Source organism: Sapajus apella, unplaced genomic scaffold, assembly GCF_009761245.1.
Source record: "Sapajus apella isolate SASKATOON/1434 unplaced genomic scaffold, GSC_monkey_1.0 scaffold44, whole genome shotgun sequence".
In the NCBI taxonomy this organism is placed as follows: domain Eukaryota; kingdom Metazoa; phylum Chordata; class Mammalia; order Primates; family Cebidae; genus Sapajus; species Sapajus apella.
This window is the reverse complement of record NW_022436984.1, coordinates 6,852,033-6,868,553: the sequence shown is the minus strand read 5'-3', so window position 1 is coordinate 6,868,553 and position 16,521 is coordinate 6,852,033. Positions and strand designations below refer to the sequence as shown.

The 16,521-nt window shown below is 38.2% G+C and overlaps 1 protein-coding gene across 12 annotated transcripts in view; it reads right to left on the bottom strand.

Moving 5' to 3' along the window:
• Positions 1 to 16,521, bottom strand: part of LTBP1 (latent transforming growth factor beta binding protein 1) — a 461,690-nt gene that overhangs the window by 121,713 nt on the left and 323,456 nt on the right. For all 12 annotated transcript variants that reach the window (XM_032239266.1, XM_032239268.1, XM_032239267.1 and 9 more), the window contains 5 exons: positions 14,927 to 14,949; positions 11,435 to 11,534; positions 10,842 to 10,940; positions 1,435 to 1,560; positions 123 to 248 (listed from right to left, as the gene is read on the bottom strand). In XM_032239266.1, coding sequence (XP_032095157.1) covers positions 123 to 248; positions 1,435 to 1,560; positions 10,842 to 10,940; positions 11,435 to 11,534; positions 14,927 to 14,949 — 474 coding nt within the window. The remainder of the gene's footprint in view (positions 1 to 122; positions 249 to 1,434; positions 1,561 to 10,841; positions 10,941 to 11,434; positions 11,535 to 14,926; positions 14,950 to 16,521) is intronic.

The following is a 16,521-nucleotide window of genomic DNA, read 5'->3' as shown; positions in this document are numbered from 1 at the left end:
CTGTCATGGTAAGTGTTTAATAAAAATTTCTGGGTTGTCTGAATAAGCACTGAACAGATAGTCTTAGAGGATCTAAATACTCAGATCTAAGAATTTATAATCAGGAAGAACACTGCCATTACCTATGCAGTCAGTGCCCTCCTCACTGGCCATAAATCCTGCTGGGCAAATGCACAAGAAGCTTCCCTCGGTGTTTTCACAGCGGCCCTGGGAGCAGAGGTGTTGGACCTGAGTACACTCATCAATATCTGTAACAAAAATACATATAAAAAATTAGTTCTGTGTAGCAAGAACTTAGTTTCCCTGTTCTGTAAAATACCATTGTATTATGCCCTGGGTACCTACCACCCAGCCTTTATAACTGAGGCCAATATTAAAAGGAGGCACAATCTTTTCTTCTCAAATACTTGAAGGATTGTGACTGGAAGAGAGAAGCAGCCTACTGTGTATCGCTTCAAAGGCTAAAACTACAAAACCATGACACTGGTGTTTCAAAGAGACAGATTTCAGTTCAACACAGAAGGATATTCCTGATAACAAGAGACATCCAAGCAATGGAATTTGCTGTCACCAGGGAGTCAGAAATGCCACGAAAGAGACTATTCCTCCACGCACAAGCACAGAGTTGGATTAGGTCATCTCTGTTGACTTTTCAACTTCAAATTCTAGGTTCTAAATGTAATGCATACAATATATGCAAATGACAAGGAAACTGCCATATTATGTAGCAGGTGGCTATCTCCTTCCCCCACCATACACACAAACCAAACAGCAAAATTCATATTCTAAAGTAGCATTAATTAGATAGGTGCCTTTGTAATGCTTATATTGGCCTTATAATTCAGTGCTGATTTTCTTCTTAAAAAAAAAAGAAAAAAATTAAATTTAGAGTTACATTAACATGATTTACTTAACTCTATTGTATATCTTTTTGAGACACATTTTTTTTTACCCCAAAAGGAGCATATATGAGATCCCTAAATTTCTAAATTGACTGACACCTTCAGGCCAGCATATATGGATTTTCAATTTAAAAATCCCTTTAAAAAATCAAATCTTATATGTATAAATGAATGTAATTCTTCAGTGCAGTATATATTAATGTTAATTTGTTTTTGCTAAATACATGTTTTTACATAGCTGTTTCTGGAATTCATATTTTGTTTACTTTATCCAAAAAGCTTTTGGAAATTATTTCACCTTTATGTAAATGTATTACATTTGGTGAGGTAAACAAATGTTGAACAAAGAGGTAAGAGAATTCCAGTTGTTTGGCAAACCTTTTTTTGAGCTCCCTTAGCTAAGGGATAAACATTTCAAAAAATTAAACCAGTCACATTTTCCCAAAATGGTTAAGTTGGTCTAAGAAAAAAGTGCTCTAAATGTACAAATGTTTGATATGTAATAATTTAGTCAATCAAAATTTTCTCTTACCAACACATTTCCTCTGTTGTTCACTGAACTTGTAACCCTCGTAGCATATACAGGTATATCTCACTGGTAGGTTAATGCAGTGTCCTGCTCCACAGATATCAGGGTTCACAGTACATTCATTGATTTCTTTAAAAGTAAGTAAAGTAATATGAAAGAAAACCACAGAAATGAACAGATTTCACTATTACTTGCAAAGCATTACTTTGTTTCCTGACCAACTAGCAAATTATTGCCAGCTCTGCACTTAGAAGACAAAGGTGACCTCTGACATCAAGCATAAATTCATGTGATTACTTTATAATGGATTAGTTAGTCCCATCCAAGGTCATCAACAGTTCCTAGTGAAACCATTTTTAAGGTGAACCAAAGTGAGTAGAAACTCAGAAAAAGGCCACATTGTAAATTGTAAGAAAATCAATTATTAATAAAACAGCTTCCAAATGGCCTATTAATGATTTTCTGTTCACCCTAGTTCATCTTAGATGATGGAGTTATAATCACCAATAGATAAGAGGGTTCTTATCTATTGATAAGAAACACCTGGTAACTTTCCATTCTTTAGCAGGCCATATTTGAGTTTCAACAAATACATCCAATCTCCTCCAAAATATCTCATGAATCCCTGAAAAGACCTCCCACTTCTAAACAAGGAAAAACCTCTAGGTGTATCTTACTCTTCATTTACCAATTTTGACATGATCACGTTTTATTTCTAGTGGTAAAGCAGCATCTTTTCCCAAATCTTTTCTGTTAAATTCCTCCCTTACTCCCCACTGACCCCTGTGTAAGACTGGCTTCTACTATACAACCTGTACAGATTAGTCCTGTTCAAGTCCCTAGTCTACTCACAGACACGCCCTACAGTGGAGGTAGGGTCTTAGGAGTCCATGGTTAGGTAGAGGCCATAAAAAAAAACCCAGGGACTCAAAAGGGGCCTTTTGACATTAATTACTACCTTAAGATTTTCTATTCCCAATGACCTTTGTAAGGAGGTATAATGGCACAGTGGAAGTGGTACAGCTGGAAGCACCCGCTTGGAGACAGTGCAGGCAGGCACAAATTCTGCTGCCCTTTATCTGCAGCATGGGACATGTGACCTCACCACTCTACAACTCACTTTTCCACATGTGTAAAATGGAAATAATTTGAAGTCTCCAACTTCAAAGTATGAGAAAGAAAGAGATAACCTAAATAATGCACGGAGCCAATGCCTGGCAAATTATATGTGCTCAGTAAAAGTTGCCCATTATTATTGTTCATATTAAAGTCGTTTAAGAATATATTTAAAAACCAACACATTTATACCAATACTACCTTTGGCTATTATCTATCATCATATAGTAAACAAGCCTCAAAAGAGATGCTGATGAATGAGGCCAAGGAACCCCCCGAGGTAAATAGATTGATGTCTCTGAGCCTGACAACTAAGAGCACAGCTTTGTTAGGTCTGTGGTTTGAATGAGAAGAAAAGCACGTGGCCCATTCCCCCGAATAACACACTGTCCGTTCTGCCCCAAAAGGATATGGAAAACAGTGCTTTTTTAACAAAGATTCACTAAGGAAATGGCCTAAGTTGGGGTTGAGATTGCTCTCCAAAAAGAAAACCACAAGCTTCATTTTTCATTAAGTATTCACTGTGCTGTGACTTTAAGACTACTCATGCAAGTCATCTGAAAAAGGAAGCATATGAGCTTCAGTATTTTGCACAAAGTCACCTGGTTGTATGAGAAACGTATGGACACCCCACGTATTTACAAATTACTTATACCTTTTGTGAGCCTAATTACGTTAATTCATTTTCGGGAAAATAAATTTGTTTACAGTCAGTATATTATCAAATTATAGGAAAAATAATTCAAAAGGCTAAAAACATGGGTAATTAACACGACTGCCTAAACGTAAGTGACTGGCAATAAAAACCCAAAACAATGAATGATACATATAGCATAGAATATCATATAATCATTAACAAGATTGGAAAATGCTTATTTGTTTAAAAAAAAAAACAGTTGGGCACAAATTATAATATAGAATATGATCTCCATTATGCTACAATGCACACAGAAAAGAAGGTAGGAAGGAAGTTGATCCAAGTTTTACAATTATTAAGATTAAAAATTTTCATTTTTTTGTACTTTTCAAAACGTTTACAATAAACATGTCTTGACACTTTCACAATCCGAAAAGTCTTCCTTAAAAATATCAATTGTATGTACCTAAAATCTGAAGGTAAAAGGTTATTTTCACCAGGTTATACTCATAGACTTTCAGGTAAGAATTTTCTTCTGTTTATAGGATGATTTTAGTCAAAAAGTGTGAGATTCACAACTCTAACCATCTACTCTATATCATACGTAGAAGCTTCCTTTGCAAGTTATCCGTGTTCAGATTTCTTGGGGTTCTGTGGTAAGCAGAAAGACATGTTGACCATATTTGCAAACAAAAAAATCAGAAGGTGGATTAATATACTCAGGATGAGGGTTCAGAACAAATGAAGAGGCTGTCAATCTGGGGTTTTCATGAAAAGCCGGAGGAGTGTTCATTACCCCACTCCAACAATACCAATTTGGTTATTACCAAGTTATTTGTCATTTTGCAGGCACAGCCTTAGAATGGAACTTTTTACATATGTGAACAAATCTTCAAAAATATGTGATGCTTAAAATGTGATATATTCCTATGCCACAATTTGCCAACATAGTTAAAGTATTCTCAAATCAGCTCTGAGGTAGGAGAAATAGTGAGGAATTGTTAACTCTTTAGTCTTAGGAATAAAATGAATAATAATGGCCTTCTGCCAATCCGTTATCTTAGGTAGAAGCTATGAGGTTGGAATTTGATAAAAAAAGATGTTTGTGGATTTTTAGTTGATTACCTCGTACATAAGTATATAGAGATGTGGCTTGCAAATGCTGAACCTATCTGGCAGGATCACGTTACATACAAGTAAATGTTAGGCTGACACCACTAGAGGGTACTAAGAGATACATCAAACGAAAAAGGGACACTTTCTGAAACATACTTGATTTCTACTTTGTCCCATTTTTACACAAGTGATTAATTAATGTAACTGTCATCAGTTTGACCTCAGAGATCCCTTCATCCTTTGCCAGACAGGATTCCACTCTTACAGGCAGACGGAAAACAGCAATCACACCTTTAAAACGCCTCTTTCTTCCTTCTGTTCATTACTCAGTAAAAAGCTGAACATCAGAGGCTGGGTGCGGTGGCTCAAGTCTGTAATCCCAGCACTTTGGGGGGCTGAGGAGGGAGGATCACTTGAGGCGAGGTCAGGAGTTTGAGACCAGCCAGGCCAACATGGTGAAACCCCATCTTTACTAAAAATACAAAAGATTAGCCAGGTGTGGTGGTGTATGCCTGTAGTCCCAGCTACTAGGGAGGCTGAGGCAGGAGAATCGCTTGAACCCTGGGTGACAGGGTGAGACTCTGTCTCAAAAAAAAAAAGTTCAATATCAGGTAAAAAAATAAATTACTGGTACTTACACTTTAAAACATATAAAACATGTCTCCCCAGCATCTCCCCCTGTGTCTTCCCTCCTTTTCTATTAGGTTTTCATGCCTAAGCACATAGACAGTACACAAGTCCTGAGAATGTTGTCTTAAGGAACTGGAATAGTTTTCCACATTTTCTGTTTTTTTAGGGCAAAGACAAGATGCTTTATATTTTTCCTAAGTGGTCACTGACACATTAGCATGCAAACCTTTTCCCACTGAGTAGATCAGTTTATGTAGAAGCATATGATTTTTTGAGCAAACTGTGTCAATATAAACTCTGAAAACTGGGCTCTGATACACCAGAGTCAAGCCTCACACAGACAGTACTCATTTCTTGTGTCAGGGGTATGCTGGTGAATGAAAATATCTTGTCTTTTTAGCATGCTTGGCTTTCTTGGCTTTGCAGAGAGATCATCAAGGGAGTGCTCCCCACTGGATTCTCTCACATGTCCTTCATAATGCCACTTGGTCCACAGGACAGCTCTACTCTTCCCTGAAATGTGTGCTCCCTGAAAACCGCATCTTCGCCAGGTCAGGGACCTTATTCTATTTCTTTTGCTGGAGTCTATCTAGAACATGGAAAAAGAGCCGTGACCGAAAGCCAGTGGAAAACCAAATACTCTATTTATACCAGCAACAAGGCCAATGGTAGATTTAACAGTGTGGTATCTTTACTTTGTTTTCTAAAATTAAATAAAACAGACAGCTTTTGGCAAAATATGAAAATAGGTATGTTGACTTTAGCTTTTTTCTTTGTCATGTGATTCCCTGAATGAATGAATGAAGTCTGGAAATATTAAAGCATGAGGATTTCACATGGAAATAAGAGTTCATTTTCCATCAGCATACATAGTTTATTGAGACTGTAATGACACTGGTAATATGCTTGAGGGACAAACATTTTTGGGTCAATTCTGAGTTCTGGAAAAGATCTGATGAGCAAATAGTTTTTTAAATGTCTGGGCCATGATAATTACAGAGGTTTCCACAAGGCAGTTAAGTCAGTCAAAGAATAATTTCTGGCCAGTCTGGCAGAGCCATGGAGAAAGCTTGGGAAGAGCCAGAGGAAGGCATCAAATGTTAACTCATGGAAAGGTTTACGAAAATGCCCTGGCTTCCTAACTGCCCCACAATGAGCATAGATTGTCTCACAACAATTGAAACAGATGTTTCCACTTTGTAAATATCTGCCAGAGAAATAAAGGTTTGATTTTTCCAAACTATCCTTTAGTTATTAAGACACTATGCTAAATCAAGAATTTATATGCTGAAATATACAATTCACTTGAAAACAGTATGCCAAAAATGTTGCAAGCCACCAAGTCAGCTGTTAAGAGTGGAAAATATCACACGTATTTCCTGCAAATATGTGGCTCACTTATTATCACATGTCAAAGTGTGTTTGGCTAAATCTGAAAAGGCTACTTCCAATTTCACCATCATAAAGATATAATCACTAAACAATGTGGAGCTGATGATATTTATTTTAGACTCTTGTGTATTCTTCTATCCTTTTATTCAACTATGGGAGAAACTAATAGGAACAAATAATATTTATGTCCCCTGTGTTTTAGAGACAAAAACATTATTATGCAATATTCCTGAGAAATGAGGAGATTCCTCCTTAAATTTGTGTTTGGCCCCCATGTGAACCAATGGGAACATACACATTTTGATTTAAATTAAATTTGATACAAAACAGTCTTCTTATGGCTAATGCAGATCTACATATAGTGTATATATATATACACTATATATATATATATATATATATATATATATACACACACACACACACTACATATAGTGTAGCTCTAAAGCTGCAAACCATTTCAGTTCAAAGACTCTCTAGCAGTCTCCCTATGGATTCTTTTAGAAATATTCTTTTACTACAGAAAGTGGAAGCACCTACAACTGTTGCATGAAAAAAAAAATCAGTGTCACTTATTTCTTGGAAGGATATATTCATGCTACAAACATGTGACAGCAGATGTCAGTCCTGTATTCTGCCAAGCTCAAATTAAGCTTCTAACACGTTGTCATTTAACAACTTCATATAGCAAGGCTACTTTTATTTTTTTTCAGCCAGCTCTGTAGTTCAGTTGAGACTGAGTAACTTCAGTTTGTTACCCTTTACACAGCTGCATTTAAATGTTGAAACTGGATTTATCTAGCTGAACTTAACCACTACAAAGCTAGTATGCAAGAGGTTTGTTCATTTAAGTCAGCCATGCCCTTGCAAAACTAGAGTTTATCTTCATACTGAAAAATGGAAATGCAGTATTTCTAAAGAACTAGTGAATTACAGTATATCTTACTGCATTTTTTTCTTTTTAACATTAAGATAAACAATTAGAAGTTCCTTACTGTCCAAAATAGCATATTACTTGCTTGTATGCTTTGCGGTGCAAAGCAGTCTCTTATAGGTGTGCTTAATAAGTAAGTAGATATATACATGACCTCAGAATAGAGAATAACAATTTTAGCCATGGCCATTAAAAAAAAAATCACTATTATTTTTTCACAGGATCCTTGGAGTGTCACTTTGCCAGCCAGAAACCTCTGTGGCTAGTGGCGCCTTTGCCCAAGTTTTGCTCCCATCTGCTGAGCTTGTTCCACCCACGCAGCCCGGCAGACTGTGCTCGGGATCGCACACTTGCCAAGGGCAAGCCAGATGTGGAACAGTGAGGGGTATGTGAGTGAGGGAGCATGGGGTCCAGCCACTACACATAGCTACCTTCTGTGGAAGGGTGGCAGCTCCAGGGGCTGGCACAGGTGCTGGCTTTATGTGAGGCTCAGCTGGACCAGACATACTGCAACTAATTGCTGCTGCAGGCACCAGCAGAAATGTCAGTGGTGCCCGAAAGCTCGGAGATGCCAGAAACCACACAGCCCCAAAGAGGCTGTTACAGCCCTGGCTTGGGGAGCCCCTAGGTTTGGGATCCCCAGAGGGCTGCAGCTCTTCTCCCCTTCTTGTTACCCTCAAGATGGCAAGCAGGAGAGCATATTTCAGCCTCATTTGTATCACAGCTCTTTTAGTCCCACGATTCAGTGGGTTCTGAGTTCTTGTCCCATATCCAGGAAGAATGAGGTACACAGACAACTGGAAAGAGAGCAAGGTGGAAAGGAGCTTCACTGACTGACATGACAGTTCTCAGGAGACCCATAGTGAGTAGCTCCTTTCTGTAGGCAGGTGGTCTTGAAAAGCTGAGGAGACCTAAAGTGGGTAGCTCCTTCTTGCAGCTGGTAGGCCTGACATCAGTGTGATTCTGGCTGACTCCAGGGTTTTTATGGGCTCACAATGGAGGAAGTGTATGCTGATGGATCCCTGGGTGGCCATGGTGGGCCTAGAAAAAGCACCATCTGATTGGCTAAATGGTCATCAATGAAGTCTTCACTCCAGGCCATGGACTTCACCTGGAACTGGCAGCCTGGCCCCCAGGCTTCAGGCCATTCCTGGCTGGAAGGTAGGGTTTCACTGGGGACCCACCCCTTTCCACCCAGGAACCTGTCTGCCTCCCTCCATCAACATGTTGTCCACATGCCCAGGCTGTTTAGGCCAAGGGGCATTTGTAAGGCCAACTCAAGCCCGCACTTGAGTTGCCCGTGCTCATTGGTGCCCAATGTCTAGAGGGGACCAAGGCAGCAGGGGGCTGGCATGTCAGTGCCACCCCACGCACATACACACCTGGCTGGGTTGCAACAGCACTTGGGCTTGGCCACAACTTTGCTCCACTCTGGAGCAGGTGCTGGCAACAGGAAGAGGCCAAGGAGTGACAGCAGGCACTTCTGAGCCTGCAGGGGAAGGGGAGCTTCCCAGAACCAAGAGATCAGAGATGCCCAGATGTGGAGCTGCAGCTAGGTGATTGCAGCTGTATCCTGAAGGACGAGGGTCCTGTCCTACTGACTCAGTTAAGTGGCCAAAAGCTTAACATATGAGAATATTTCTATTAGAAGGGAACCACAACATGTCTCTGAGTAGGGAATATTCTAAAGGAGGCTGAAAACTCTTCCATTTAGCTCCTGTAACACACTGCCAACCTCATCCTGCAGTGCTTTCATGAATTCAGTTAAAGTTGATGATGATGCCTCTTAGTGACATTTTTTTTCTGACTCTAAAAATAACTGTTGAGTATATAAAATATGGAAAATAAAAAATATAAAACAAAACACCAAAATCTCTCAGATTACATTACCAAAAATAACCACTGCTAATTTCTAATGTACTTCCTCCCAGCATTTTCTCAATGTATATATGTCTTTTAAAAAACCTGGTATAATACTCTGTATCTTTTTTTTGTATCTTTCATCTTAAGTTTGGCAATATTGTGTGACCATTTTCTGCTAGATTTCAATAAAAGTTCTTAAAAAATACTATATTTTGTGGCAACACAGTGTTCCAATGTATAGACATAATATAATTATCTATTCCCCTGTAGTTCAATGTTCAGTTATTTCTATTTATTCTCTATTTATATATTGTCTGTGACAGGCAACCACTTACATAAACTATTATCCATAGCCTTTGGGAACATTATTTCCTTAGACAAGATGTCTTAAAATGGAATCACTGAGTCAAAAGTTCTGAATAGTTTTAAAGTTTTTTATACATATTGCCAGTTTGTGCTTTCCAGTTTACACTCTGTGATGGTTAATTTTATGAGTCAACTGGACTGGGCTACAAGATGTCCAGACAGCTGATTACATATTTCTGGATGTGTCTGTGAGGGTGTTTCTGGAAGAAAATAGCCTTTGAATTGTTACTCTGTGTAAACAAGATCACCCTCAGCAGCGTGGGTGAGTATCCTATCTGCTGGGAGCTGAGCCCAAACACAACAAAAAGACTAAGGAAGGCAATTTTCTGGGACATACATCTTCTCCTGCCCTCAGACACTGGCACACCAGGTATCCAGGCCTTCAGACTCAGACTGGCACTTATGCCACCAACTTCCCTTATGTCACCAACTCCCCTTTCTCAGGCCGTTGGGTTTGCACTGGAACCACACCACCACCAATTTCCCAGGAAATTCTCAGCCTTCAGAATGGTGTGAGCCAATCCCTCACAATAAAGCTCTTTCTATCCATCTGCATTTATCCTGTTGGCAATGTCTCTCTGAAGAACCCCAACACATATTCCGTTCAGCAATGTGAGAGAGTCTCAATCTCATCCTAATAGAAGCAGTTTGGGTTTTACATACTAATTTGATAGAAATAATGTATTACCCTATTTTAACTTGCCTTTCTTTGATTACCAGGAAATTTAAATTTTTCCATTATATGTTTCTTGGTATTATTTTTTTCCTACAAATTATCTGATTGTATTATTTTTCCATTTCTCAATTGTTAGTATTTTTCTATTGATTTATAAGAGCTCAATACACCTTAAGGATATGGACATTTAGAATTTTGCATTTGTTTCAAAATATAAAATATTTGTATACTATTTCACTCATGATTAAAATGTTTATAACAAAGAACTTTGAAAATAAAAACAGACTGAAGAATATAAACATTATCCTTGATCCTGCATTAACTGGTGAGAACCGAACACTGATGGATTTTCTGTCTCTTTTTCTGTGTTTGTAAAAATTTTAGAAGTAAAATTGTAATCATTACATTGTATTCTGTAGTTATTAACAAATATGACATATTTTCTTCATGACATTACTCTTTCAAAACATCACTTTAGTACTATGTGATATTCTGTTTCAGAAGTACCATAATTTATTTACACACACTCTTTTTTAACAGTATTTAGATGATTTCCAAATATTTGCTATTATGACTAATGCTGCCACGAGCAAGCTTATACATTTGATACTGCATTGAAAATGAAGCTCTGCCCAAGGTCTCCTCGGTGGGATATATAACATAACAAATACTGCACCAACCTGTCACTTGAGTAGGTGCAATCACTTGGCTGGCACTAGATGTGGAAGCTTCAGGAGCTACTTCAACAGGCACAGGAGGTGATGTTTTTTCAATCACTACTATATGAGGAAGCAGGGGATAAAAAGAAAATTAAAGCCTGCTCTGTGCACTGAGATCTCATTTCAAAATGCAAGCATAATTTAGTCTAGCAATATATCACAGCATTTGTCGGCTATAAAGAACTGTTCTATGTCCTGAAAGCTCATGGTATTAATCTATAGCTCTGGGTTCAACATTTAGCACGAATACCTGAGTGACGCAGAAGCCAAAAAAATGATTGTTTATCAAATGATAACCTTCAATAATGTTTGAATAGTATATACCACTCCTCATCACAGAAAACAGTAAAAAACAAACAAAAAAACCCACGTATCTTTGCTGCTTCAATACTTACAGTGCTGTAATTACACTAACATTATATATTACTATACTTAACACTGAACTTCGGTTATAAAGTCTAGTAATTTACTACACAAAATCAGAGACAAAAATTTCCCTTCTTACATTTGTATTCAGAATACTCTGACAAACAGCACAGATCAACACAGGCTACCTGGAAACTGTGGATGCAGATGAATTGTTGAAATGCCTGGAGACAGCTGGGGTTGACCAGGCTCAAGTTTGGTTTTCTCCTGATCCAGTGAAGATATTTCCTAGATGGTTGTATTTTAAAAGAGAACAAGAAAGAAAAAGACAATTGAAAGTGGAAATTATTTTTAGTTTCCCACACATTACTATTTTTATTTAATATTGTTAGAAAGGCAAAGAACTATCATAGGACTGTACCTGCATGATTGCATGAAATTACAAAAACAGTAACAAAAACATTGATGTGGTACTACTATGAGAAGCCCTAAATGCTTTCCAGTAGTGCTGATCCATGCACATACCCTCAGCCAGTTCCCTGAGGCCCAAAGTCTGACCTTGTAAGTAAATGCCTTGGCCCAGGGGTCCATATTTGGTCTGCAACAGGGCAAAACTAACCCCAAGAGATGACTAAGCCTTCACTTGATTCACATGTGGCTCTGCCCCACTAAGATGACCAGCCACAGTTTGTAGATTAAATAATGGATATGGCAGATGTGCCATAACAAAGAACACATGGTAAGCTAAAATATTTTAAACCAGTCAGTCACTATGGCCTCCTTTAACCTCATGTCTGATAACTTTACAATTCCAGTTCTCTGAACAGTGGTAGTCAGGCAGAGCAACAGAAATCTGCTGGTTAGGAGAAGAATTTGGGGCTTCATCACACATCTTGGTCCCCAGGCTTGTCTCAAGCAGAGAAGCAGTCCAGCATTCATGGCTCAGCTTCCTGCTACAACTGTGCAGGTTCATGCAGACTGAACAATTAGTCTAGTTAAGGCTCTGTGACTTCACTCACACCAGAGTGGGACCAGAGAGCTCATATAATCACTACATTAAAGTATTCATCAAATTACTTGGTTACTCTCCTCTTCCAGAAAGCTTACTCCTCTGGCTTCTGTTAACACTCTTATCATCTTCTCCTGGCTTCAAGTTTCACCTCTTTTCTAAAATTGTCTGTCTGAGTATCTCCTCACAAATCCAATTTTGTAAGCGTCAATGCTTACAGGGTACGTCCATTTAGATATCCCACAAATACCTCAAGCCCATCCCCTCCAAAACCAGCTAGGCTTTCATTCCAACTTCATTTCTGCCAATGCCACAGTCATTAATCTATCCCATCCAGGTTTAAAGTCACTTTTTAGTCCTCCCTCTTTCATTCTTCATTGCAAGTCCCGTCCATTGACACTTTTTTTTTTTTTATAGCTGTTCACCCTTTTTCACATCCATAGACCCCATCACTCTAGGTTGGACTCACTCTCATTCTTGGTTTATTGTAATAACCTAACTGGCTTCGTTTTTCTTCTTGATGTGGGTAGTCCTACCAAAATTCATCTCCTACAAATACTGAGCACTTATTAGTTTTTTCCACATTTCCTCTGTCTTCTTCAGAATATACGCTAGCTTTCTCTTATTTATTTATTTATTTTGAGACAGAGTCTCACTCTGTTGCCAGGCGCCAGGCTGGAGTGCAGTGGCACAATCTCGGCTCACTGCAACCTCTGCCTCCTAGGTTCAAGCAATTCTCCTGCCTCAGCCTCCCGAGTAGCTGGGACTACAGACGCACGCCACCATGCCCAGCTAATTTTTGTATTTTTAGTAGAGACAGGTTTCACCATGTTGGCCAGGATGGTGTCAATCTCTTGACCTTATGATCTGCCTGCCTTGGCCTCCCAAAGCACTGGGATTACAGGCGTGAGCCACCGTGCCTGGCCTATACACTAGCTTCTATTACTTACTAGGGATGACCTCAACCAGTCTCGATTGCACCCCATTCCCTGCAGCCATGGCCAATGCCAACAAGGAACAGACCACAATCAGGTGTTAATCCACTCCTACAGTTTACAGACAGAATTTCCCCCATCACTTTGAGGCAGCAGACTTCCTAATCTATACCACGTCTACATTTAATGAATAGGTTCCAGTCAAGAAGCAAAGTATTGCTGTTGATTACAACAGCAGTTTGGTACGCTAAGCCTTCCAAAGCAGTCCCTACTTCTGTTTCTGACCAAGTCCTTCATGACCCTTGCTGTCCCCTCCTCCACACCTTTGCACATCTCTGGGCTATCCTCTCTTTTCTTCATCCATCTCATAACATCATGAGACTTTTGTGAAGACCAAGACAACAAAGACTATGATTGTATTTTTCGTACTATCTCCTCTCCTAATAAAAGGCAGTAAAAGTATACAAGAAAATTTTTTAGGATCTCTTTTAGATTCTTAATGAGATGTATTAAATTCAATCATAAAGAGAGAAGAACTGAGTTATGATGAGGCTGGCAGGCCGCTGGCCGGCTCACCTACAAGCTAAATAATTCCTCCCATGTATCAATCAGAACTAAATTCAAATGCTAAGAGCTTCAAATGTACACATAAAGTATACATATCTGTTATACTTTTTGGGGGCTCAAAATACTCTTTCTGAACACATTCACTCTCCCTGAATGAATGCTATCACTTCAAAATCATAAGTCTCTTTTTCTTAATTCTTTCAGCAATTATGTTATGACATATGTTCCTCTATCCCATATTTATAAGCTAAAGATTTAGAACACTATTTAAAATAATTTACGTATGTATTATCTAAATTCTAATAATGTATTCTTGTCAGCTAAAAGAATGATACATAAATGTATAGACATTTAATGTTTTTACCTAATTTCCATGTAATTATTATGGAGAGGTAGGAGATAAAAAGAAAATTAAAGCCTGTTATGTGCATTGAGATCCCATTTCAAAACGCAAGCATAATTTAGTCTAGCAATATATCACAGTAGTTCTCAGACATAAGTTCATTCATTTAATGAAAATGAATGTTTTCATTAAATAAAGCAAGATTCAGAGAAGGAACAATATTACATAAATAGGACTTAGATCCAGAAAGTGTTTACATATCCTACTAAAATGTCTCACAATTCACAGCCCCGTTTTATGCCCAAAAGCCGATAGACTAATTTTTTGAAGGGCAACATTCTAGTATCTGATTGTAACTTTTAAGCGTAAGTTCTGTTCTAACTCAATTCAAACATATATGTTAAATTTTAGTTGAATTAAGAAGTACCTCACTGACTATATATGTGGTCTAAGAATACATGATTACCTAAACATGTCACAGCCTTTCTTTCACAGATGGTCCAGGCCATCAGGTGACATTGAATTATATTGATGCCCCTGATTCCCATTAGTTCACCATTTTCTTCTCACTAGAATTGAAGCTTCATGAAAATAGAGAGTTTGGTCCTATTTGTCCTCCATTGTTTTCCTAACACTGAGGATAGTGCCAGTCTATAACAACAGCTCAATAAATTTTTTTGAATAACTGAATGCTATATTAACTTAAACCAAATGATGCATTATAGATATGTTACTACATTTAAGTATAAAAAATCCATACATATTCTAATAGAAAATCATTTTGAAGGTTGAAAAGGAAAAGACTTTCAAACAGTGAATAAATTACCTTTTCAGGGGGTGCAGTTGCCACTAAAAACAGAAAAGAAAAAGGGTATTAGTACGATTTAAGACAATTCAGTCTATTATAGTTCAATTTTTCAAAAGCAATAGAAGTCCAGTATCTCTGCAAAAGGATTAAGAAACAAACTTAAGCAAATGTAGAATTAGGATCATCTGCCATTTTAGGGAATTTTACACATGACTAACAGAGAATGCTCAACGCTGGTATTCCTCAGCTACAGGAGCACACGGAGATGTGAATAAGCCTTTCAAACCCTTCCAAAATTGACATTAAACTACAAAGCTAAAGAAGGCAATACTTTCTAGTACATCATCATTTTATGCCTTAACTCAATTATGTAAACTTTCCATATCTTAGAAAACAAACATTTTCATTAATTGGTGAAAGGGTTATCCTTATGGTATATAATGCTTGAAATGCTTTCTGGTGTCAATGTTAAAAAAGAACGTCACTTATTTCAATAGGAGACATGAGAGTATGTGCTGCATCCTTTATGTATTCCAACCTTTAATGAAACCCCGTGAATATTTTCAGAAAGATATGCTAACTAAATTACAAAAAAGAATCCCACAAGCCAATAAGAGCCAATTAGAGATTAGTAGCAATATATTGAACAACTCATACATTACACAATCATAAACATTATTGTGAGGGTGTTGGTGATGCCTTTGTATTTTTAAAGACTTGCTTTTCATTAATCAGTCCTTCGTGTAAGTTCTAAAGCCCTGGATTAACATTCACCAGATTTTTCTCCACAAACATTAATTTACAGGTTTGATAGATGCATTAACTCCTGAAAGCAATCAGGGTACCAGATAAATTAAAATCACTGTTGCAATATTCTTGGGGTTGCAGAAAGTCAATTAACCTTTTATTCTCCCTAACCCTCCACCAAGAAGGTCTTGAGGCAAAATCTGGAACTAGAGCCCATTTCCTCCTGCCTGTGCCAACAATGAACAGTTGCAAACATCTGGTCATGACACTAAGTGTCTAGGGGCAAACCGAGGAATACTGTCAAATTCAGCTGAGATTCTGCCTGTTCTGCCTAAGCAAGGAAGAAATGCAGAGAGTGAAAGCATAGACTCAAATAGGCCAGAACACACAAACGTTCAGAGCCCAGAAAAATAGCCTGCCCTACCAAGAAGAAGGCTGTGCCAAGCTCCCAACTCAACACTAGCCTGGGCACCCTACCTCCTCAACAGCACCCAAAAATGGCCCGCTGAATTCCAACCTAAGAATCAACTGTGAAAAGCCAACAGGAGCTTTATTAAAGAAAATATGTTTATTCTATTCAAATCTAAAATGTTTGTTCTTTCTGAGGTGAAAATTTTTGTAAGCAAGATATATGACATATCAGATATTGCTGGTTTATATAGAGATAGGGATGATCCCGCATCCTGAATGCCAGAGAGGGGGTCAAATTCTATTGTCTCGACTCCCTCTCAAGTATAAGGCCTGAAACTATTTCCTTGGGAAAATGTGCTCCTTGGTCACAGGTCCCATTACATATTCTCTGGCAAGTCGTGTCTCTTCTCTAAGACTCAGCTTTCTCAGAGGGTAAATGGAAGAACCACGCTAGG